The 26002-nt window shown below is 42.1% G+C and overlaps 1 protein-coding gene across 2 annotated transcripts in view; it reads right to left on the bottom strand.

Annotated features, from left to right (window-relative positions):
- Positions 1-1170: 1170 nt before the first annotated feature.
- The window catches only part of ntsr1 (neurotensin receptor 1 (high affinity)), a 52557-nt gene continuing 27725 nt past the window's right edge, over positions 1171-26002 (bottom strand). Inside the window, exons 2-5 of one of the 2 annotated variants that reach the window (XM_090184468.1) lie at positions 19786-19987; positions 8122-8203; positions 7550-7687; positions 1171-6916 (exon numbers count right to left, since the gene is read on the bottom strand). In XM_090184468.1, the coding sequence (XP_090040594.1) occupies positions 6667-6916; positions 7550-7687; positions 8122-8203; positions 19786-19987 (672 nt within the window). In that variant the 3' untranslated portion in view covers positions 1171-6666. The remainder of the gene's footprint in view (positions 6917-7549; positions 7688-8121; positions 8204-19785; positions 19988-26002) is intronic. The other variant, XM_021615974.3, reaches the window with a different exon arrangement.

The following is a 26002-nucleotide window of genomic DNA, read 5'->3' as shown; positions in this document are numbered from 1 at the left end:
CTTGACATCATGGGAAAATCCAAAGAAATCAGCCAAGACCTCAGAAAAAAATTGTAAACCTCCACCAGTCTGGTTCATCCTTGGGAGCAATTTCCAAACACCTGAAGGTACCACATTAATCTGTACAAACAATAGTACGCAATTATAAACACCATGGGACCATGCAGCCGTCATACCGCTCAGGAAGAAGTCACGTTCTGTCTCCTAGAGATGAACGTATTTTGGTGAAAAAAGTGCAAATCAATTCCAGAACAACGGCAAAGGACCTTGTGAAGATGCTGGAGGAAACAGGTACAAAGTATCTATATCCACAGTACAACGAGTCCTTTATCGACATAACTTGAAAGGCTGCTTAGCAAGGAAGAAGCCACTGCTCCAAAACTGCCATAAAAAGCCAGACTACGATTTGCAACTGCACATGGGGATGAGATCGTACTTTTTGGAGAAATGTCCTCTGGTCTGAAGAAAGAAAAGTAGAACTGTTTGGCCATAATGACCATTGTTATGTTTGGAGGAATGGGCCAAAATTCACCCAACTTATTGTGGGAAGCTTGTGGAAGGCTACCCAAAACATTTGATCCAAGTTAAACAATTGAAAGGCAATGCTACCAAATACTAATTGAGTGTATGTAAACTTCTGACCCACTGGGAATGCGATGAAAGAAATAAACCTGAACTAAATCATTCTCTCTACTATTATTCTGACATTTGACATTCTTAAAATAAAGTGGTGGTTCTAACTGACCAGGGAATTTTTTGCTAGGATTAAATGTCAGAAATTGTGAAAAACTGAGTTTAAATGTATTTGGATAAGGTGTATGTAAACTTCCGACTTCAACTGTAGTTATGGCTGAGGACTTTCACCACCACAAAACACTCAATGGGCTAGGTGGATGAAGAACACACTATCTCAGCTTGTCCCATGACCCCCGTGATTGACAGCTCCATTATAAAGGCAGAGCTGATAAGCCACCAGGGTACACTTTAGAGAAGGTCAGACACATCTGTGCTAAATGGTGCATGTGCCTGCCTCTGTGTGTGTGCTTGGTGTATCCATCTGGGAGTGTGTGTACTTGGTGTGCGAGTGTGTGCCTGTCTGTGTGGCAGTATGAATGCACTGTGTGCCTGTGTGTGTGGAAGATCATGAACAACACATCAAGAAAACTGATATCACTATATTCACTCTTTTATTCATATATAGCAAAATGAGATGGAACTATTTATTTTCAAAACATTTATAAAGCAGAGCCATCTATACAGTATATCACTCTTAGATAAAGCAGAAATAAGCCTCCATTTTCCATAACAGAACTCAGACATCACCATTGGCATAGAGCACAGTAGTTACAGTAAGCTGCAGGGGTACATCATGAGAAAATACTTAGACAAACGGTATGAATACATACAACAGCACCTGTCAGAAGCTACACACTGGACGCAGATGTCATTTCAACATCTAGTTTTGATATACATTTGGTTGAAATGTCAACTATTGTGAATTCAATGTGACATGAACAAAACATGTCACCATGTCATTAGATTTAGGTTAAAAGCTATGTGAAAAACATTTTAAATGCCCTTACGTTGATGACTTTTTGCAAATGCAATGAGTTTTCCGTGTTGATTTAACAATATCACATAGAAAACAATTGATTTAACCAGTTTTTGTCCAGTAGGTAAGTACCATGGTTCAGGGTTGGGATCTCTTTCAATGTACTGTGGCGTATTGAGGTGCGTGACACACCCTCCTTAGCCACGAAGAATTTCACTGTACTATTTACACCTGTTGTATCCTGTGCATGTGGGGAATAAACTTTGAAACTCCAAACTATATTGAAGGCTACAAGGCGTTTGTTGGTGCATACTAAGCTGTGGAACCTGCACACCTGAGTGTTACTAATCAAAGCCTGCCGGCAGCGTTGAAGAGGGGCATGCTTGTTCATACTGCACCCACGTTCAGTTCAGGAATTTGATTATCATTATTCAAAGAATTAAAGCATTAATCATTATTTTGATTTAGGATTCCAGACTTAAACATTTAGGCTACGCTGTGCTACTGTTGACTACATTCACCTCATATCCAAGCTATCTTTGGGGAGAAAAACATAACTTTCCTGTTCTAATTAGGATCACATTCAAACCATCACCATGGCAACGGCTGGGAAAGTGGTAATAGATTTGTGCCTAGATATCCTGAGCATAGCCTTGTACAACAAACTGTTACTCTGTCATTAATGCACTTAAAACAGTGCCATTGGAAAGTATTAAGACCCCTTGACTTTCTCCACATTTTGTTAGGTTACAGCCTTGTTCTAAAATTGATTAAATTGTTTTTTCCCCCTCAATCTACACACAGTACTCCATAATGACAAATTAAAAACTGTTTGTCAGACATTTTTGCAAATGTATACAAAAAACAACTGAAATATCACGTTTACATAAGTATTCAGACCCTTTACTCTGTACTTTGTTGAAGCACCTTTGGCACCGATTACAGCCTTGAGTCTTCTTGGGTATGACGCTACAAGCTTGGCACAACTGTATTTGGGGAGTTTCTCCCATTCTTTTCACCAGATCCTCTTGAGCTCTGTAAGGTTGAATGAGAGCGTCGCTGCACAGCTATTTTCAGGTCTCTCCAAAGATGTTCGAATGGCTGGACCACTCAAGGACATTCAGAGACTTGTCCGGAAGCCACTCCTCAGTCATCTTGGTTGTGTGCTTAGGGTCGTTGTACTGTTGGAAGGTGAACCTTCGCCCCAGTCTGAGGTCCTGAGTGCTCTGGAGCAGGTTTTCATCAAGAATCTCTCTGTACTTGGCTCTATTAATCTGTCCCTTGATCCTGGCTAGTCTTCCAGTCCATGCTGCTAAAAAAACATCCACATACCATGATGCTGCCACCACTGTGATTCACTGTAGGGATGGTGCCAGGCTTCCTCCAGACGTGACGCTTGGCATTCAGGCCAAAGAGTTAAATCTTGGTTTTCGTTCAGACTAGAGAAACTTGTTTCTCATGGTCTGAGTGTCCTTTAGGTGCCTTTTACTGCCGTCTGGCCACTCTACCATAAAGGCCTGATTGGTGGAGTGCTACAGAGATGGTTGTCTTACTGGAAGGTTCTCCCATCTCCACAGAGGAACTCTAGAGCTCTGTCAAAGTGACCATCCTCCGATTGCTCAGTTTGGCCAGGCCGCCAGCTCTAGGAAGAGTCTTGCTGGTTCCAAACTTCTTCCATTTAAGAATGATGTGTTCTTGGGGGACCTTCAATGGTGCAGAAATGTTTTGGTATCCTTCCCCAAATCTGTGCCTCGACATAATCCTGTCTCGGAGCTCTGCGGACAGTTCCTTTGACATCATGGCTTGGTTTTCGCTATGACAAGCACTGTCAACTGTGAAACCTTACATAGACAGGTGTGTGCCTTTCCAAATCATGTTCAATCAATTGAATTTACCACAGGTGGACTCCAATCATGTCGTAGAAACATATCAAAGATGATCAATGGAAGCAGGATGCACCTGAGTTTCATTTTGAGTCTGATAGCAAAGGTTCTGAATACTTATGTAAATAAGGTATGTTTTCTATTTATTTTTAATACATTTGCAAAAATGTCAAAATCTGTTTTCACTTTGTCGTTATGCGTTATTGGGTGTAGACTGATGAGGACAAAAATTACAACGACCCTCAGCACAAAGCCAAGACAACGCAGGTTGTGGATCGGGACAAGTCTCTGACAAATACATTTGATTTTGATTTGAGTGGGCCTTCCCTCTGTCCAGGAGAATACACTTATTTCCCCTCCTTTGTCCTAAAAAAATAATCTGGTCGATTTCCTGCATCCACTTTAAATCGACTTTTCTTCTTTCAATGTGTTTGATTAATTGGAACCGCGTGATCAGTTTCTGACTCACTGTCTCAATTTCTGAAATGTTCACCATTCTCCATGGTACACAACATATTGTAAAGACACTCAGTGGTCATGACAGTGTGGTGTAAACTACTTCCAGGTTAGCTACAGTGCTCTCTCCATGCTTCAAAGAATAGAGTCCATATTGTGTCCGTAGTTCTCCATTTTGTAATGCATCATTCATTTCATACAAGCCTCTTAAACATTATTATTTCAAATAAAACACTGTTAAAAGGTAAGTTAAATCACAGTTAGGTAAAAGCCTCAGTAGGAAAGATATTGGTTACTTGACCAATTGACGCCATGTGTGTAGTGATGTGATACATCCAAATTATTCCAAAACCAGCCCTACAAAATACAGGTGAAGCCAGAAGTTTACCTACACTTAGGTTGGAGTCATTAAAATTTGTTTTTCAATCACTCCACAAATTTCTTGTTAACAAACAATAGTTTTGGCAAGTCGGTTAGGACACCTACTTTGTTAGGACATACTTATAATTCCCTGTATCAAAATTCCGGTGGGTCAGACGTTTACATACCCTAAGTTGACTGCCTTTGAACATCTAGGAAAATTCCCAAAAAGGATGTCATGGCTTTAGAAGCTTCTGATAGGCTAATTTACATCATTTGAGCCAATTGGAGGTATACTTGTGGATGTATTTCAAGGCCGATTTCCAAACTCAGTGCCTCTTTTCAAAAGAAATCAGCCAAGTCAGCCCAAAACAAATTGTAGACCTCCACAAGTCTGGTTCATACTTGGGAGCAATGTCCAAAAGCCTGAAGGTACCACGTTCATCTGTATAAACACCATGGGACCATGCAGCCGTCATACCGCTCAGGAAGGAGACTCGTTCTGTCTCCTAGAGATGAATGAAATTCGGTGCCGAAAAGTGCAAATCAATCCCAGAACAACACCAAAGGACCTTGTGAAGATGCTGGAGGAAACGGGTACAAAAGTATCTATATCCACAGTAAAATGAGTCCTATATCGTCATGAGCTGAAATGCCACTCAGCAAGGAAGATGTCGCTGCCAAAACTGCCATAAAAAAGCCAGACTACGGTTTGCAACTGCACATGGGGACAAAGATCGTACCTTTTGGAGAAATGTCCTCTGGTCTGATGAAACAAAAATATAACTATTTGTTCATAATGACCATCGTTGTGTTTGGAGGAAAAAGGGGGAGGCTTGCAAGCTGAAGAACACCATCCCAACCGCGAAGCACGGGGGTGGCAGCATCATGTTGTGTTGGTGCTTTGCAGCAGGAGGGACTGGTGCACTTCACAAAATATTGTCATCATGAGGAGGGAAAATGATGTGGATATATTGAAGCAACATCTCAAGACATCAGTCAGGAAGTTAAAGCTTGGTCGCAAATGGGTCTTCCAAATAGACAATGACCCCAAGCACACTTCTAAAGTTGTGGCAAAAAGCTTAAGGACAACAAAGTCAAGGTATTGGAGTGGCCATCACAAAGCCCTGACCTCAATCCTATAGAAAATGTGTGGGCAGAACTGAAAAAGCATTTGCGAGCAAGGAGGCCTACAAACCTAACTCAGTTACACCAGCTCTGTCAGTAGGAATGGGCCAAAATTCATCCGACTTATTGTGGGAAGCTTGTGGAAGGCTACCCAAAATATTTGACCCAAGTTAAACAATTTAAAGGCAATGCTACTAAATACGAATTGAGTGTATGTAAACTTCTGACCCACTGGGAATGTGATGAAAGAAATAAAATATGAAATAAATCTCTCTACCATTATTCTGACATTTCACATTCTTCTAATAAAGTGGTGATCCTAACTGACCTTAGAAAGGGAATTTTAACTAGGATGAAATGTCAGGAATTGTGAAAAACTGAGTTGAAATTTATTTGGCTAAGGTGTATGTAAACTTCTGACTTCAACTGTGTTTGCTGTAATTGGTCAGGAGTTGGCATACTAGAACAGCCTATAGGGCTCAACCCCACAGCAGATCATCCATGAACTGTAACTGCCATCTGTTGCTCCTCTTCACAATATTACATCTTCTCTCAGCATTTCATTAACATTCACAGTTCAAGCAGAGCATTTAATTTTTTTAATGACCAGACATTTTGTTTTTATCAATACTCTTTCCAGGCACAAAAAAAGAGCCCCTTCCACTTTACTGCCACGTCATGTCCCCTAATCTTATGCACTGGCTTTACGATTATTACATACAATTCGTGAAAACGCATTAAAGATAAATATATATACACATATTTGTGTATGTGGATGAATTTACTTCTGCCAGATGCCTTTTATTATGTTTTTGCCCTTGAAACACCATTGCCCTTAGTTTTTTCCCATTGAAGACCAATTAAAAAGCTTACAATGTTCAAAAACTGAGGGGAAGTCACTTCCTGGTAACTGTCACAGCATAACGTTTTTTGCCTCCTACTTCAAAGATACGTGTTCTGATCGTCATCATATCATTTTATAAACTACTGTGTGGTTAAAACCGAGTAGCATTGATAGTTCTATAAAAATCTGAATGTACATAGATGTTACATTATTTACAGCGTTAAAGACTTTTACATCCAACACTTAATCTTTCTTTCTTTCTATTAATCATACCAATATCACATTTTGGATATGTTCTGTGTGTGTAGCCTATGTAGCACAACGTGTCAGTGATTCAAAGTGCCAGAGTCCCCATCAAGCCCATATTTAGTCCTGACGAGTACTAGAATACATACATTGTAGTTCTGAAATGGAATGTTATCAGGGGTGTGGTTCTGTCGTCGTCAGTAGACGGTCTCCTTGATGATGTTGGAGGAGAAGGTGTGGTTACTGCAGATGCTGATGGAGTGTCTGGTCAGAGGACGTCTCTGTTTCTTGCGACGACATGGTAGGCAGAGGCAGCGGAGCGTGTTTAAGAAGATCTCCCGGTAGTTGGCTGAGACCAGGTTGTAGAGGACTGGGTTGATGGCTGAGCTCACATAGAAGAGGACGTTGGTCACCATGAAGAAGTAGTGGTAGTAATCATACCCTTCCCTGTCGGGGAGGTGGAGGGAGGGGAGCACAGGGAGGAACAATCAGTGGTTTTCATTGATTGATGTAATACTGAAAAGCTTCATATCACCAACATGTATGCCAATTAATGTGTCATTGTAAATTTAAATAATTGTTTGCCCATAGTTTTCCTCTTTATTAACCACAACTGTTAACAACATGTACTTCTACTGTCCTCTCCAAGACAAATGTGTTTAAATTGAGCATTAGGTCTCAGATGATAGAGGGGTGAAGTAAACCATTGAAGAATGTCAGATGGGAAAACTTGTTTACAGAAGGCTTACACGTCGAGTGTACAAAACATAAGGAACACCTGCTCTTTCCATGACAAACTGACCAGGTGAAAGCTATAATCCCTTATTGATGTCACCTGTCAAATCCACTCCAATCAGTGTAGATGAAGGAGAGAAGACATGTTAAAGAAGGATTTTTAAGCCTTGAGACGATTGAGACATGGATTGTTTATGTGTGCCGTTCCGAGGGTGAGCGGGCAAGACAAAATATTTAAGTGCCTTTGAACTGGGCATGGTAGTAGGTGCCAGGCGCACTGGTTTGTGTGTGTCAAGAACTGCAATACTGCTGGGTTTTTCACGCTCAACAGTTTCCCGTGTGTACCAAGAATGGTCCACTACCCAAAGGACATCCAGCCAACTTGATACAACTGTGGGAAGCATTGGAGTCAACATAGGCCAGCATCCCTGTGGAACGTTTTCGAAACCTTGTAGAGTCCATGCCTGATGAATTGAGGCTGTTCTGTGGGCAAAAGGGGGTGCAACTCAATATTAGTAAGGCATGCCTATTGTTTTGTACACCCAGTATAAATATATATACATATATACCTTCTCCATCTGTGAAGTTTTATTTTAATCCTTTCTGGGACGTGCTTCCTTAGCTTAACTCCCTTCTGCAATCACTTACTCAATGGTGTGCATTTGGTTCAATTAAAAAAACATATATTGATAGTAGTCAGGCGATCGTTTGGACATTGGCGAGAGAAAGACTTAGCTAATTTATTCAGGGAGATCTATCTACTCTGAATGGGTGGCTGAGCTCCCCTCTGTCACCCTGCTCTGATGGATGACTCTCTGACCAGTCAACAAATGTGTGTGTACTATGTATGAAATAAAGTATACAAAACACTTATTTACTGGTATATGTACCCATTGAAATGTCTGCAGGTTACTCACTCTGTGAACTCTGCGTAACAGTACATGAGGCGCCGTACATAATACGGTAGATAGCACACCACAAAGGCAACAACCACAGCCCCTGCCGAGAGAGAGAGAGAGAGAGATGTAAAGACATGTTATACTATTCAGGCAGAGACAGACGCTCCATCTGAAATGGTACCCTATCCCTTATATAGTCATCAGGGTAACACATGATCAAAGCCTGCACAGTTGAATTAGGTGCAGTGGGTCTAAGACAAACATTGCTTTCACAGTTACAGTAGCAGTACAGTAATATATGAGCAGTATACTATAGGTCAGGGATCATCAAATAGATTCAGCCGCGGGACGATTTTTTCTTGAGCTGATGGTCGGGAGCTCGCAACATAATTACAAATAGTTTGTAGACTGCAAATTGACCGCAAGAAGCCCAAACAGATGTTTAACTAAAACCAAATCATTTCGAACCTTGCTCACATTTGTATACGATCACTTCTCTCAAATTATGCGTGGGAATACAGATTTCTTCAATAAAAATTGCTGATTTCCCGGTGGTTGAAATAAAAATACATTTAAAAAGGCTCTAAAAACTTGGGGGGCCACACACAGGCCGCGGACCGCCAGTTGGGGAACCGCGCTGTAGGTATTTGACATTCTACTAAATAAACCAAAGACTAATTAGCTTAATTGTTACAGGGTGAGATGGCGCTGCAGTGGATAGCAGCCATTTTACAGACTCCTGACCAATTCTGCTATTTTCTGACGCTGATCTTAACTGTTTTTGTACATAATATCTCTGCCAACCGAAAACAGCTTCTGGACATCAGAAAAGAGATTACTAACCTTGATTTGGATGACAATTTCTACTTCAACGTGTTTACTACGGACCAGGCCCTAATCCCAGAACTTGAAAGAGGATGCGACGGAGTAAGAGAGGCAGAGGAGACCGTATCCTGACGGGACTATGTTGGCAAGCAAATAAACTGCCTCTACTCTCCGTTCTATCATACAGTCACTAGAGAATAAACTGGATGACCTCTGTTCGAGACTATTCCATCAACGGGACCTGAAATATTCTGTTTTTACCAGCATGTCACCTGTGCTGCTAAAGATGACACCATGCTAGATCTTCACGCACTGAAACACATACAAGGCTCTCCCTTGCCCTCCCTTTGGCAAATCTGACCATAATTCTATCCTCCTGATTCCTGCTTACAAGCAAAAACTCTAGCAGGAAGTACCAGTGATGCGCTCAATACGGAAGTGGTCCGATGAAGCAGATGCTAAGATACAGGAACATATTCCGGGATTCATCTGAAAACATTGAGGAGTTTACCACATCAGTCACCGGCTTCATTAATAAGTGCATCTATGATGTCGTCCCCACAGTGACCGTACATATGTATCCACACAGGAGCCATGGATTACAGGCAACTGAGCTAAAGGCTTGAGCTGCCGCTTTCAAGGAGCGTGACACTAATTTGGACGCTTATGTAAAATAACGCTATGATCTCCGACGACCAATCAAACAGGCAAAGCGTCAATACAGGACTAAGATCAAATTCTAGTATGCCGGCTCTGATGCTCGTTGGATGTGGCAGGCCTTGAAAATTATAATGCATTACAAAAGGGAAACGCATCCGTGAGCTGCCTAGTGACGTGAGCCTACCGCCCCATATGATTACACATCTGTAATTTCATAGTTTTGAGGTCTTCACTATTATTCTACAATGTAGAAAATAGTACAAATAAAGAAGAACCCTGGAATGAGTAGGTGTGTCCAAACTATTGACTGATACTGTACACATGTTCATGAAATATAATAGATGGCCATAATCACCCCTAGACACACCTGGCTAAGTTGATGGGTCATGTAATCCTCTGAAAAAGTGAAGTATTTTCTTTAGACATGTAGCTTGTGAACAGTACACTTTAACTTGCAATGAAATTACTTTCTGACAAAATTAGAAATGTGTAATATCTGAAAATGTAGCTAGACTGTTACCCGTATACATGGATGAACGCTTCACGGCAGCGTGTCTTTTCCGTTTTGGTTTGTAGATAGCTACAGCCTGTTTTTTAGTTTGAAAAAAAATGTACTATCTAGGCAAGTCGGTTAAGAACAAACTCTTATTTACAATGACGGCCTACCGGGGAACAACTGCCTTGTTCAGGGGCAGAATGACAGATTTTTACCTTGTCAGCTTGAGGATTCAATCCAGCAACCTTTTGGTTACTGGCCCAACGCTTTAACCACTAGTCTACCTGCCGCTCCACTAGAATACCTGGCCCGTTGTTGTGTCAAGTTGCTCCAGTTCACACTGACCATGTGCAGAAAGTGGTCCACCATAAATTTTCCCACGGATCTTTGTCGATAGCTAAATTCTGCACAGCGATGTTGAGAGCTGTAGCAACACTTTTGCAGTTTTCCATGGCTAACGTTATATCTTTCCAAAAAGCTGCGGTAGCAAGGATTATCTACAAATACTGAGCAGCTCATGTTATAGAAAGAAGCGAGCTACATGGCGGGCCAATCCGAACTCATCTCTCGGCATGTCCAGCCCATAATTTAACAATTGTATTCATATTTCCAAATGGCATACACATTTGTTATTAAGGCACCTGAAAGTTCACATGTTCAAGAAGGCATTTTCTAGATAAAAAACAAACTTAAAATTAAAAGTTAAAAGTTAAAAGTTAAAATTCCTCTCCTGTGAAGTAGTGACGTGTGACATACGCCTAGTTTCTTGAAACGGGTCACAAATGTGATCTATATAAACTCAAACACACACGAATTGAGCATTAAAACCCTTTCATTGTGGCAGGCTACCCCACTGGCCACGGAGAGCTACGACGAGGACCTGAGACTGAAGAAGAAAGTGGACGCCGGGGCCGACTTCATAATCACCCAGCTCTTTTTCCGTATCGACCCCTTCCTCAAGTTTGTCAGGGACTGTAGGGCGATAGGGATCACCTGCCCCATATTCCCTATCCAGGTACTGTGGGACATGGGCCTAAACTGGGACATTGACGTGGGTGTGTGTGGTGTGGTCAAAGACTACATTTTATTGAGGGAGGTTTTAAAAAGGGAGCATCTGTGTACTTTGTAATGGTCTCTTTGAACAGAACATTCTTTCTCATGTGATGATAGCCAGCAAAGGTGTAACAAATTACCAAGTATGTTCAATGCAACTCAACAGAACTTTTTCTCATAATCAGACCATTGTCCCTTGGAATTTGAGTCAATTCCACATCGATGCCAGTCAATTCCGAAATTGAACAGATTCCGCGATCCATGATATTTATTGACAACCACCGTTGTACCGGAGATGCTAAGAGTCGAGAAGCAGGTGAAACATTTAATAAAACAACAAAGTTGGAACGAGACAACATAACACTAGTGCCTACGCATAAACACAGGAACAATACTGCCTGGGGAAAGAACCTGAGGGAGTGCCAGCTATAGGGGAGGTAATAAGTGAGGTAATGGAGTCCAGGTGTGTCTGATGAGGACGAGCAGGTGTGCGTAATGATGGATCCCAGGACCGGGGGTTAGTATTCCGGCGACATCAAACGCTGGAGGGAAGGAGCGGGAGTAGACGTGACAACCATGATGTGTGAATTTGTCCTTTTCCATAGTCTTCAATGTGTCTCTGCGCTGTGGGAGTACATCAGTTTCATGGAGACATCCTTTGTTTCTTCTTTACATTTGTTTTTCTGTCGGTCACATTTTGTCATGATGAGTACATTACAGGCTGGCGGTTTCACAACTGCTCTCAGTCCAAGCCAATCTCTCTTCCTCAGTCTTGACACCCACACAATGACCACCCTGTTGTGGTCCGTGGAAGCAGTTAAAAATGTGTGTGAAACAGAGCAGAAAAGTTTGTCCCTATACGAAATTACTTTACATTTTAAAATCAAGTTTGCTGTTTTTACTAGTCTCTTGTGACAGATGTGATGTCACACATGAGAATTGGTTCTCAGTGCCAAGATTAGTTTAAGCGAGCGCTGATCTGGGGTCCAAATGAAAAACTAATTGAACTATTTTAATTGGATATTTGCAAGGGCTGAAACGTTACCTCAGATGGGTGTCCATTAGGCAGTGTCAGTGACATACCCTGGTTAAATCAGAGCCCGGGCTTTAGTCATGGACCATAAAGGATAATTAGAGATGCTGGAGCCTTGTTATGGTCAAGCTTATTGTATCTGTAAATCACAATTAACATGTCTTTCCAATTCATTCATATATTTGTTTTATTGTCCTTGATGATCTAATAGCGAGGAAAACGACCAAACTTGAATCTCAGAGGATGAATTAAATTGTGATAACTGTTAGGATTATCAGCAAGCAGTGCTATCAAGTTCACAGAATAGACAGTAGTATACAGATATGGATGTGTAAACCCAGTCTGTTTCTGTGTATTTGGGTCTTTATCTTATGGTCAAGGTAACAAACCTGTGTCTAATTAGCAAACTTAACTTACATGTCGGCACATATGCTTTCACAATGGACAATCAGTTGTTACAGGAACTATGATGGACTGTATGGAATTTTATCCATTGGGTGGTGGAATTCCTTGCGAGACACCTATTTCCCTGGAAAGTCTACAATACAGAGTTCAGCTAAGAGTGCTTTGAGTCTATGAACGCTGCAGGTTTCATTGTCTTACCTTTACAAATGGCATATGATATCATGTTGGCTCATTAGCTCATGAAAGAGATGATAGAGCGGGAAGAAAGGGCATCTCGCTGTAGTTTTGTGAGTCAGAGCGCTGTCTGTCTCCATGTGGAGCTCCACTGTGGCTCTGATCAAAGTCTATTTAACCCCACCATCCAGCCGTTAGCAACACGAAGCAGCAGGCGGGCAAAGACACACACTTAAACATTAACACAGAGCAAATAAACATGAAAGAGTAAAACAGTCATTTCTCAGTGACTCAGCTCGGACAGACTGGATAATACTGTCACAGTGATTAAAGCCTCTGATTTTTTCCAGGGTTGGTTAATTTCTGAACGCGCTCATACACACACATTAACTCACATTAAGTCCACTTAGTTCCACTTTGTGATTGCCAATCAATTAAGAAGGGGCCTTTCCATTTTTTCCCGTCATGATTGTGATCAGAGGCCGGAGTGACAGGCATGGGCTAGTGTGTTCAGGGGAGGTTAATGTATGTTACCAAAACAAGCCAGTTGCATCAGTTTGAGTGGGACTCTGAGTGCTGTCACTGAGGTTAAGTGCCAACAGTAATGGCCTTGTCCTACTACTATATGGCAGTTTTTCAGAAAGATTCCCTTTGCCTGTATTTATCAGCGGGCAGCTAGTTCACTAAGAGGACAGAGGCTGATGATTATGGTCCACTATTGTTTCAAGTGCATGTAATCACTGAGTGGCGTCCGTCCGTCTTCCACTCTATGAGGAGGAGGCATTGAGCTAATAATGCTGACAGCCTGACACCAGGCATAAAGAAACAACTCCATCCTATTATTATGGTAATCAGGAGTTGGAGGTTAAACTTGTCCTTTGAAGACTTTGGTCATGTGTCTACCCAACTAGCCACAGCAGATGGAGAAAGCTGTGAGATACTATTCTCCTTTTTGGTACTTCATTAACCACATTTCCATCCACAGTTTTTAGGTGAGTAAAGTCATAACTTAGAAAAAATAAATAATGACAGCTGGGATGGAAATAGGACGCTTCGGTACAATTTTATAAATGCAGAAAGATAATTCCTTCCTTCGACATGGTGGGATCTTTCTGTGTCGGTAAAATTAACCTTTCTGATCTCCCCATCCCGGATCCGGGATCGTGAATACAGACTCAAGCTCATTACCATAACGCAACGTTAACTATTCATGAAAATCGCAAATTAAATGAAATAAATATGCTAGCTCTCAAGCTTAGCCTTTTGTTAACAACACTGTCATCTCAGATTTTCAAAATATGCTTCTCAACCATTGCAAAACAAGCATTTGTGTAACAGTATTGATGGCTAACGTAGCATTTAGCGTAGCATTTAGCATTAGCATTCAGCTGGCAACATTTACACAAAAAAACAGAAAAGCATTCAAATAAAATAATTTACCTTTGAAGAACTTCAGATGTTTTCAATGAGGAGACTCTCAGATAGCAAATGTTCAGTTTTTCCTGAAAGATTATTTGTTTAGGACAAATCGCTCCGTTTTCTGCGTCACGTTTAGCTATGAAAAAACCCCTGTATCCAGGATTGTGTAAATCTATCAGCAAGCTCATTAGCATAACACAACGTTAACTATTCATGAAAATCGCAAATGAAATGAAATAAATATGCCATCTCTCAAGCTTAGCCTTTTGTAAACAACACTGTCATCTCAGATTTTCAAAATATGCTTCTCAACCATAGGAAAACAATAATTTGTGTAAAAGTAGCTAGCTAGCGTAGCATTTAGCGTTAGCATTTAGCATTAGCATTAGCGTTAGCATCCAGCACGCAACATTTCAACAAAAACATAAAAGCCTTCAAATAAAATAATTTACCTTTGAAGAACTTCAGATGTTTTCAATGAGGAGACTCTCAGTTAGATAGCAGATGCTCAGTTTTTCCAAAAATATTATTTGTGTATTAGAAATAGCTCCGTAAAGTATTCGGCCCCTTGAACTTTGCGACCTTTTGACACATTTCTGGCTTCAAACATAAAGATAATAAACTGTATTTTTTTGTGGAGAATCAACAAGTGGGACACAATCATGAAGTGGAACGACATTTATTGGATATTTCAAACTTTTTTAACAAATCAAAAACTGAAAAATTGGGCGTGCAAAATTATTCAGCCCCCTTAAGTTAATACTTTGTAGCGCCACCTTTTGCTGCGATTACAGCTATAAGTCGCTTGGGGTATGTCTCTATCAGTTTTGCACATCGAGAGACTGAATTTTTTTCCCATTCCTCCTTGCAAAACAGCTCGAGCTCAGTGAGGTTGGATGGAGAGCATTTGTGAACAGCAGTTTTCAGTTCTTTCCACAGATTCTCGATTGGATTCAGGTCTGGACTTTGACTTGGCCATTCTAAGACCTGGATATGTTTATTTTTGAACCATTCCATTGTAGATTTTGCTTTATGTTTTGGATCATTGTCTTGTTGGAAGACAAATCTCCGTCCCAGTCTCATGGCTTTTGCAGACTCCTTCAAGGTTTTCTTCCAGAATGGTCCTGTATTTGGCTCCATCCATCTTCCCATCAATTTTAACCATCTTCCCTGTCCCTGCTGAAGAAAAGCAGGCCCAAACCATGATGCTGCCACCACCATGTTTGACAGTGGGGATGGTGTGTTCAGGGTGATGAGCTGTGTTGCTTTTACGCCAAACATAACGTTTTGCCAAAAAGTTCAATTTTGGTTTCATCTGACCAGAGCACCTTCTTCCACATGTTTGGTGTGTCTCCCAGGTGGCTTGTGGCAAACTTTAAACAACACTTTTTATGGATATCTTTAAGAAATGGCTTTCTTCTTGCCACTCTTCCATAAAGGCCAGATTTGTGCAATATACGACTGATTGTTGTCCTATGGACAGAGTCTCCCACCTCAGCTGTAGATCTCTGCAGTTCATCCAGAGTGATCATGGGCCTCTTGGCTGCATCCCTGATCAGTCTTCTCCTTGTATGAGCTGAAAGTTTAGAGGGACGGCCAGGTCTTGGTAGATTTGCAGTTGTCTGATACTCCTTCCATTTCAATATTATCGCTTGCACAGTGCTCCTTGGGATGTTTAAAGCTTGGGAAATCTTTTTGTATCTAAATCCGGCTTTAAACTTCTTCACAACAGTATCTCGGACCTGCCTGGTGTGTTCCTTGTTCTTCATGATGCTCTCTGCGCTTTTAACGGACCTCTGAGACTATCACAGTGCAGGTGCATTTATACGGAGACTTGATTACACACAGGTGGATTGTATTTATCATCATTAGTCATTTAGGTCAACATTGGATCATTCAGAGATCCTCACTGAACTTCTGGATAGAGTTTGCTGCACTGAAAGTAAAGGGGCTGAATAATTTTGCACGCCCAATTTTTCAGGTTTTGATTTGTTAAAAAAGTTTGAAATATCCAATAAATGTTCCACTTCATGATTGTGTCCCACTTGTTGTTGATTCTTCACAAAAAAATACAGTTTTATATCTTTATGTTTGAAGCCTGAAATGTGGCAAAAGGCCGCAAAGTTCAAGGGGGCCGAATACTTTCGCAAGGCACTGTATATATGTATATTTTTTAAGCAATGGCTTGTTTCTTGCCACTCTTCCGTAAAGCCCAGCTCTGTGCAGTGTACGGCTTAAAGTGTTCCTACGGACAGATACGCCAATCTCCGCTGTGGAGCTTTGCAGCTCAGGGTTATCTTTGGTCTCTTTGATTAATGCCCTCCTTGCCTAGTCTGTGAGTTTTGGTGGGTGGCCCTCTCTTAGCAGTTTGTTGTGGTGCCATATTCTTTCCATTTTTTAATAATAGATTTAATGGTGGTCTTTATGGTGCCGCTTGCTTGGTGGTGCCTCTTGCTTAGTGGTGATGCAGACACTGGGGTCTTTCAGAACAGGTGTATATATACTGAGATCATGTGACAGATCATGTGACACTTAGATTGGATGCAAGTGGACTTTATTTAACTAATTATGTGACTTCTAAAGGTAATTGGTTGCACCAGATCTTATTTAGGGTCTTCGTAGCAAAGGGGGTGAATACACATGCACGCACCACTTTTCCACTTTTTTTTTTAAACAAGTTATTTATTTATTTTCACTTCACAAATTTGGACTATTTTGTGTATGTTCATTATATGAAATCCAAGTAAAAATCTATTTAAAATACAGGTAGTAATGCAACGAAATAGGAAAAACGGCAATGGGGATGAATACTTTTGCAAGGCACTGTACGTAGCTGAAGGACGGAATTAAAAACAAACAAAATATAACTATTGTAAAATACATTGTGTCCATAAAATGTACATATTTTGATTTGTTTAACACTTTTTTTGTTATTACATGATTCCATGTGTTATTTTATACTTTATGTATTCACTATTATTCTACAATGTAGAAAATTGTAAAAATAAAGAAAAACCCTTGAATGAGTAGGTGTGTCCAAATATTTGATTGGTACTGTATATTCTTGCTCTGATCTATAATGATTTAATTATGTATCTCCAGCTGCTGGCTAGAGCGCACGTGCCAAGACGACCAGATTTTTTGTGACAAAACTCTAAGTAGAGTTGAAAATGCGATGGAAACACATTGAACTTCCGATTTTTATTTAGTACATGAAAATTTAAGCGAAAAAGTACATTTTGTGTGCACTACATCCTCACGCGCTGTTTTCTGTAACAAGTCCATTTGTTGGAAACGCCACTGTGGGAAGATTTGCATATTTTCTGTATGCAGATTTTAGGATATTCACATGAAAATTTGTCACCAATTAGATGAAAACCTAGCTAATGGAAAGGATTTATTCAGGTAGTAGATTTGGCTGCAGGTTCTCAGATAGTGTGTCCCTTACTGCAAATGAAATCAGTGGTGCTTAGAGATATGAAGAGTGAGGCTCAGGCTGGATGGGCCGGCGTCTGTTCTTTTAAACATCTTTACGCATATTTGTCATGGGAGGGAGGACTACTTTGGCGTCCTTGGATAAATGTACTCTTTATAGCTCCAGTACGCTATTGTATCAACCAACTCAGTGGCCTTACGGTTAGTGTGTCTAAGATTGGAAGTTTGGGAGTTTGATCCCTGGCCGAGTCATACCAAAGACTGTAAAAATGGGCCCTGATGCGTTTTTGCTTGGCATTCAGCATTAAATAGATAGATAGGGGGTAAGGCCCTACGAAAGACTAGCGTCCTGTCCAGGGGTTTTACTTGTACATCAAGCCGGCTCACACTACAGAAATAGGACATACTACTGTTCCTATGAGCTGTTATTGCTCGTGCAAGGCTACTTACAATTGTATCAGGACATAAACAACCTTAATCTCAGTTGTTACCAATATGTTATTTATTGGCTTGGAGATGGGGTCTCTAATGACTAATGACTGTTCTTCGGTATGTAGTAGTTCTTACAAACATACATACATAATACATACATACAGTTGAAGTCGGAAGTTTACATACACCTTAGCCAAATACATTTAAACTCAGTTTATCACAATTCCTGACATTTAATCCTAGTAAAAATTCCCTGTCTTAGTTCAGTTAGGATCACCACTTTATTTTAAGAATGTGAAATGTCAGAATAATAGTAGAGAGAATGATTTATTTCAGCTTTTATTTCTTTCATCACATTCCCAGTGGGTGAGAAGTTTACATACACTCAATTAGTATTTGGTAGCATTGCCTTTAAATTGTTTAACTTGGGTCAAACGTTTTGGGAAGCCTTACACAAGCTTCCCACAACAAGTTGGGTGAATTTTGGCCCATTTCTCCTGACAGAGCTGGTGTAACCGAGTCAGGTTTGTAGGCCTCCTCGCTCGCACACACTTTTTCAGTTCTGCCCACAAATTTTCTATAGGATTGAGGTCAGGGCTTTGTGATGGCCACTCCAATACCTTGACTTTGTTGTCCTTAAGCTTTTTGCCACAACTTTAGAAGTATGCTTGGGGTCATTGTCCATTTGGAAGACCCATTTGCGACCAAGCTTTAACTTCCTGACTGATGTCTTCAATATACTGATGTCTTCAATATATCCACATAATTTTCCCTCCTCATGATGCCATCTATTATGTGAAGTGCATCAGTCCCTCCTGCAGCAAAGAACCAAACATGATGCTGCCACCCCTGTGCTTCACAGTTAGGATGGTGTTCTTTAACTTGCAAGCATCCCCCGTTTTCCTCCAAACATAACGACGGTCATTATTGCCAAACAGTTCTATTTTTGTTTCATCCGACTAGAGGACATTTCTCCAAAAAGTACGATCTTGGTCCCCATGTGCAGATGCAAACCGTAGTATGTTTTTATTATGGCGGTTTTGGAGCAGTGGCTTCTTCCTTGCTGAGAGGCAAGGAATACTATATACTGTGAATATCGATACTTTTGTACCTGTTTCCTCCAGCATCTTCACAAGGTCCTTTGCTGTTGTTCTGTGGATTGATTTGCACTTTTCGCAGCAAAGTACGTTCATCTCTAGGAGACAGAACGTGTCTCCTTCCTGAGCGGTATGACGGCTGCATGGTCCCATGGTGTTTATACTTGCGTACGATTGTTTGTACAGATGAACGTGGTACCTTCAGCTGTTTAGAAATTGCTCCCAAGGATGAACCAGACTTGTGGAGGCCTACATATTATTTTTCTAAGGTCTTGGCTGATTTCTTTTGATTTTCCCACAATGTCAAGCAAAGAGGCACTGAGTTTGAAGGTAGGCATGAAATACATCCACAGGTACATCCCCAATTTCCTTAAATTATGTCAATTAGCCTATCAGAAGCTTCTAAAGCCATGACATCATTTTCTAGAAACTGCCAAAACTGTAGTTCGTTAACAATACATTTGTGGAGTGGTTGAAAAACGAGTTTTAATGACTCCAACCTAACTGTATGTAAACTTACGTCTTCAACTGCACATACCTGTTTAAGCATTTCTGCCAGTTAAAAGGCATAGTCTTGTGTTTAACTCTTCATAGCTGTGTGTGTGTGTGCGTGCGTGCTTGTATGTGTACACAAGTGAGCATTATATACTTACGTAGAACCATGACTCCATGACGCAGCGACTGTGTGCGGTTTGGCTCCACAGCGATACTCAGCATGGTAGGGTTGCCTTCAATGATGCAGATGCGGGTGTCCTGCTTCGTCTCTCTGAACATACGCAGCAGCTGACTGGCGATGACCCCATTCAGAGCAGATATGGCTACCATGGGAACCACAAAGGACAGGAACACATTCACCTGTCCAGAGAAAGGGAGGGGCAGTGAGATAAAGTTAGTAAGACTGTGTACTTTTTGGAATTCTGCCAATGAGCCAATATAGTATTTGCCTCAAACAGTTTTGGAAATGCAATCATCAACGATCAATAGACATATTGATTCCTTTTAAGTCTGTTTAAAAGTTGGTCTGAAAGAGAGAGAGTAAACAGTAGAGGAGAGGACAATGTGAGAGATGGCCCTGTACCTGTGTCTGGAAACAGACCAGAAGTTTCAGCCAAGTTCCCCTCTCTTATTAGCTGCTGTCCTTTAATATCAGTGGTGGTGCTTGAACAATATGCGTTTCATCATTAGTATTCTGGGAACCCCTATCCCCACCCCGCCCTTCCTGCTGTGCCCCCACAGTCCCCGCCTTGCACCGCTTCCATTGCTTTTTCAAGCGCAACGATAATTTCGGAAGAAAGATGTTAATCGTCTTAATTAACAGATTGCAGAATTTTAGTGGCTCTCAGTTTGCCTAGATTACATACTGATTAGGCTTGAAATGGGAGAAAACAGATAATGCCATGGTATGCTGTCAAAATAATAATTTGGGCAAGTGCTTTTGCAAAGCTGGTGCTGTAATGTGTGCCCAAGCTAAACCTTTGGATAATTATTTGTGTCATGCACTTTGCTGTGCTCATGGGGGGAGATAGGGGGTCCAAATGAATCACCCCAAACTACCCAAAACAGACCCAAAAGGAACACAAACTATCAGAGGAGCTTGGCGTGGATGTATCACCGGAGGATCTGGAGCGATGCCATCAGATTGGCATAAAACAGAAGAACGCTAAATACCCTTGCATGGTAATCTGTAAACTGTGAAACTATGCGACCAAACTCAATATTCTGAAGACAAACTGAATTGGTCCACCCACACAGACAGCATCGTGAAGAATCCATGGCCAGTTCATGATTAATCTAGGATCTGTCTGCTAAACCGAGGGAAAAACGTAAGCAATTCCTTCTGTTCAAACAGTCACTGGAGGAAAAAGTAATAAAGACTCAATTCCGATTCCCGGCAGTGCTGTGGGTATGGAAGGGAACACAGAGGATGGAGTTCACATTCGCCAATGAAGCTCTGAACAGGTTGCAGGAAATCTTTCCAGTTGAGATGTAACGGTTTTCTTTAGGTGAAGGAGAGGCGGACCAAAACGCAGCGTGGTGGTTATTCATGTTTCTTTAATGAAGACGCTATACATGAATAAACTAACGAAAACAATAAACGTGAGAACTCAAAACAGCCCTATCTGATGCAAACCACAAAGACAGGAACAAGGACACTAAGGACAATCACCCACAAAACACTCAAAGAATATGGCTGCCTAAATATGGTTCCCAATCAGAGACAACGATAAACACCTGCCTCTGATTGAGAACCACTTCAGACAGCCATAGACTTAACTAGAACACCCCACTAAGCTACAATCCCAATACCAACACACCACATACAAAAACCCATGCCACACCCTGGCCTGACCAAATAAATTAAGATAAACACAAAATACTTCGACCAGGGCGTGACATGAGAGCCCAATGCCCTAAGGAGAGGAAGAAGCTGAAATAAGTGATAAGCATACTAGGCTACATACAGTGATGCCCAATACCAGTTTATTGTAAGTTCAGACAATATTCTTTCCCCCTCCTCCAATAAAATCAAGACTCAATCTATTGTCCCCAAGTAACTGTTCTTCTTTAGGAAGTAGGCATGGAATTAGCCGATGCCAATGAGATACATGGACACTAAAACACAATATAAATGGGAAATATAGCATGTATGTTAGTAATTGTCAATAATTGACCTGTTTGTGTGGGAGAGAGGGTGTGAGTGGGTGTATGTGCATATAGATATACACTGAGTATACCAAACATTAGTAATATTGAGTCTCCCCCCATCCCCCACTTTTGCCCTCAGAACAGCCTCAATTCATCAGGGCATGGACTCTACAAGGTGTCAAAAGCATTCCCATGTTGACTCCAATTCTTCCACCGTTGCTTCAAGTTGGCTGGATGTTGTTTGGGTGGTGGACCATTCTTGATACACAAGGGAAACTGTTGAACATGAAAAACCCAGCAGCGTTGCAGTTCTGTACACAAACCGGTATACCCGGCACCTACTACCAAACCCTGTTCAAAGGAACTTAAATATTTCAACTTGCCCATTCACCTTCTGGATGGCACAAATAAACAATTCATGTCTCAATTGTCTCTAGGCTTAAAACTCCTTCTATAGCCTGTCTCCACCCCTTCATATACATTGATTGAATTGTATTTAACAAGTGAAATCAATAAGGGATAATAGCTTTCACCTGGTCAGTCTGTCATGCAAAGAGCAGGTGTCCATAATATTTTGTACCCTCTGTGTGTTGTGTGTGAATGAAGGAGAATGGATGGCGCCGACAGAGATGGCCCCCTCGCTTCGCGTTCCTAGGAAACTATGCAGTTTTTTGTTTTTTTTACGTGTTATTTCTTACATTGGTACCCCAGGTCATCTTAGGTTTCATTACATACAGTCGAGAAGAACTACTGAATATAAGAGCAGCGTCAACTCACCATCAGTACAACCAAGAATATGACTTTCGTGAAGCGGATCCTGTGTTCTGCCTTTCCCCCAGGACAACGGAATGGATCCCAGCCGGCGACCCCAAAAAACGACTTTGTAAAAGAGGGAAACGAAGCGGTCTTCTGGTCAGACTCCGGAGACGGGCACATCGCGCACCACTCCCTAGCATACTTCTCGCCTCTTGACAACAAGGTTGATGAAATCCGAGCAAGGGTAGCATTCCAGAGGGACATCAGAGACTGTAACGTTCTTTGCTTCACGGAAACATGGCTCACTGGAGAGACGCTATCGGAGTCGGTGCAGCCAGCTGGTTTCTCCACGCATCGCGCCAACAGAAACAAACATATTTCTGGTAAGAAGAGGGGCGTATGCTTTATGATTAACAAGACGTGGTGTGGTCACAACAACATACAGGAACTCAAGTCCTTCTGTTCACCTGATTTAGAATTCCTCACAATCAAATGTCAACCGCATTATCTACCATGGGAATTCTCTTCGATTATAATCACAGCCGTATATATTCCCCCCCCCCCAGGCAGACACATCGATGGCTCTGAACAAACTTTATTTGATTCTTTGCAAACTGGAATCCACATATCCTGAGGCTGCATTCATTGTAGCTGGGGATTTTAACAAGGCTAATCTGAAAACAAGAATCCCTAAATTGTATCAGCATATCGATTGCGCAACCAGGGCTAGCAAAACCTTGGATCATTGCTATTTTAACTTCCACGACCCATATAAGGCCCTCTCCCGCTCTCCTTTCGGAAAAGCTGACCACGACTCCATTTTGTTGCTCCCTGCCTACAAACAGAAACTAAAACAAGAAGCTCCCGCGCTGAGGTCTGTTCAACGCTGGTCCGACCAATCTGATTCCACACTCCAAGACTGCTTCCATCACGTGGACTGGGATATGTTTTTTATTGCGTCAAACAACAACATTGACGAATACGCTGATTCGGTGAGCGAGTTCATTAGAACGTGCGTTGAAGATGTCGTTCCCATAGCAATGATTAAAACATTCCCAAACCAGAAACCGTGGATTGATGGCAGCATTCGCGTGAAACTGAAAGCGCGAACCACTACTTTTAATCAGGGCAAGGTGATCGGAAACATGACCGAATACAAACAGTGTAGCTATTCCCTCCGCAAGGCAATCAAACAAGCTAAGCGTCAGTATAGAGACAAAGTAGAATCGCAATTCAACGGCTCAGACACAAGAGGTATGTGGCAGGGTCTACAGTCAATCACGGATTACAAAAAGAAAACCAGCCCAGTCACGGACCAGGATGCCTTGCTCCCAGGCAGACTAAATAACTTTTTTGCCCGCTTTGAGGACAATACAGTGCCACTGACACGGCCCGCAACAAAAACATGCGGACTCTCCTTCACTGCAGCCGAGGTGAGTAAAACATTTAAACTTGTTAACCCTCGCAAGGCTGCAGGCCCAGATGGCATCCCCAGCCGCGCCCTCAGAGCATGCGCAGACCAGCTGGCTGGTGTGTTTACGGACATATTCAATCAATCCTTATCCCAGTCTGCTGTTCCCACATGCTTCAAGAGGGCCACCATTGTTCCTGTTCCCAAGAAAGCTAAGGTAACTGAGCTAAACGACTACCGCCCCGTAGCACTCACTTCCGTCATCATGAAGTGCTTTGAGAGACTAGTCAAGGACCATATCACCTCCACCCTACCTGACACCCTAGACCCACTCCAATTTGCTTACCGCCCAAATAGGTCCACAGACGATGCAATCTCAACCACACTGCACACTGCCTTAAGCCATCTGGACAAGAGGAATACCTATGTGAGAATGCTGTTCATCGACTACAGCTCAGCATTTAAAACACCATAGTACCCTCCAAACTCGTCATCAAGCTCGAGACCCTGGGTCTCGACCCCGCCCTGTGCAACTGGGTACTGGACTTCCTGACGGGCCGCCCCCAGGTGGTGAGGGTAGGTAACAACATCTCCACCCCGCTGATCCTCAACACTGGGGCCCCACAAGGGTGCGTTCTGAGCCCTCTCCTGTACTCCCTATTCACCCACGACTGCGTGGCCACGCACGCCTCCAACTCAATCATCAAGTTTGCGGACGACACAAGTGGTAGGCTTGATTACCAACAACGACGAGACGGCCTACAGGGAGGAGGTGAGGGCCCTCGGAGTGTGGTGTCAGGAAAATAACCTCACACTCAACGTCAACAAAACTAAGGAGATGATTGTGGACTTCAGGAAACAGCAGAGGGAACACCCCCCCCCCCCCCCCCCCCCCCATCCACATCGATGGAACAGCAGTGGATAGGGTAGTAAGTTTTAAGTTCCTCGGCGTACACATCACAGACAAACTGAATTGGTCCACCCACACAGACAGCATCGTGAAGAAGGCGCAGCAGCGCCTCTTCAACCTCAGGAGGCTGAAGAAATTCGGCTTGTCACCAAAAGCACTCACAAACTTCTACAGATGCACAATCGAGAGCATCGGGTCGGGCTGTATCACCGCCTGGTACGGCAACTGCTCCGCCCACAACCGTAAGGCTCTCCAGAGGGTAGTGAGGTCCGCACAACGCATCACCGGGGGCAAACTACCTGCCCTCCAGGACACCTACACCACCCGATGTCACAGGAAGGCCATAAAGATCATCAAGGACAACAACCACCCGAGCCACTGCCTGTTCATCCCGCTATCATCCAGAAGGCGAGGTCAGTACAGGTGCATCAAAGCTGGGACCGAGAGACTGAAAAACAGCTTCTATCTCAAGGCCATCAGACTGTTAAACAGCCACCACTAACATTGAGTGGCTGCTGCCAACACACTGACTCAACTCCAGCCACTTTAATAATGGGAATTGATGTAAAATATATCACTAGCCACTTTAAACAATGCTACTTAATATAATGTTTACATACCCTACATTATTCATCTCATATGTCTACGTATATACTATACTCTATATCATCTACTGCATCTTTATGTATCACTAGCCACTTTAACTATGCCACTTTGTTTACATACTCATCTCATATGTATATACTGTACTCGATACCATCTACTGCATCTTGCCTATGCCGTTCTGTACCATCACTCATTCACATATCTTTATGTACATATTCTTTATCCCTTTACACTTGTGTGTATAGGGTAGTAGTTTTGGAATTGTTAGTTAGATTACTCGTTGGTTATTACTGCATTGTCGGAACTAGAAGCACAAGCATTTCGCTACACTCGCATTAACATCTGCTAACCATGTGTATGTGACAAATAAAATGTGATTTGATTTGATTTAGAGAGGGGTGTAGACATGTCTGAGAAGAAGGGAGGGTGGAAAAGATGGATGTTGGGAAAACTTGCCCTAGGTGGGTAAGAGAGGACATGAATGGGAGGTGGTGATAAGCTTGGCTTGGGGGCGCAAGGATGGGTATGGATGGGAGGGTGG

Source organism: Oncorhynchus mykiss, chromosome 9, assembly GCF_057628025.1.
Source record: "Oncorhynchus mykiss isolate SJ-2025 chromosome 9, ASM5762802v1, whole genome shotgun sequence".
Classification (NCBI taxonomy): Eukaryota; Metazoa; Chordata; class Actinopteri; order Salmoniformes; family Salmonidae; genus Oncorhynchus; species Oncorhynchus mykiss.
Note: the sequence above shows the minus strand (reverse complement) of the source record. Positions and strands in the feature narration are given on the sequence as shown.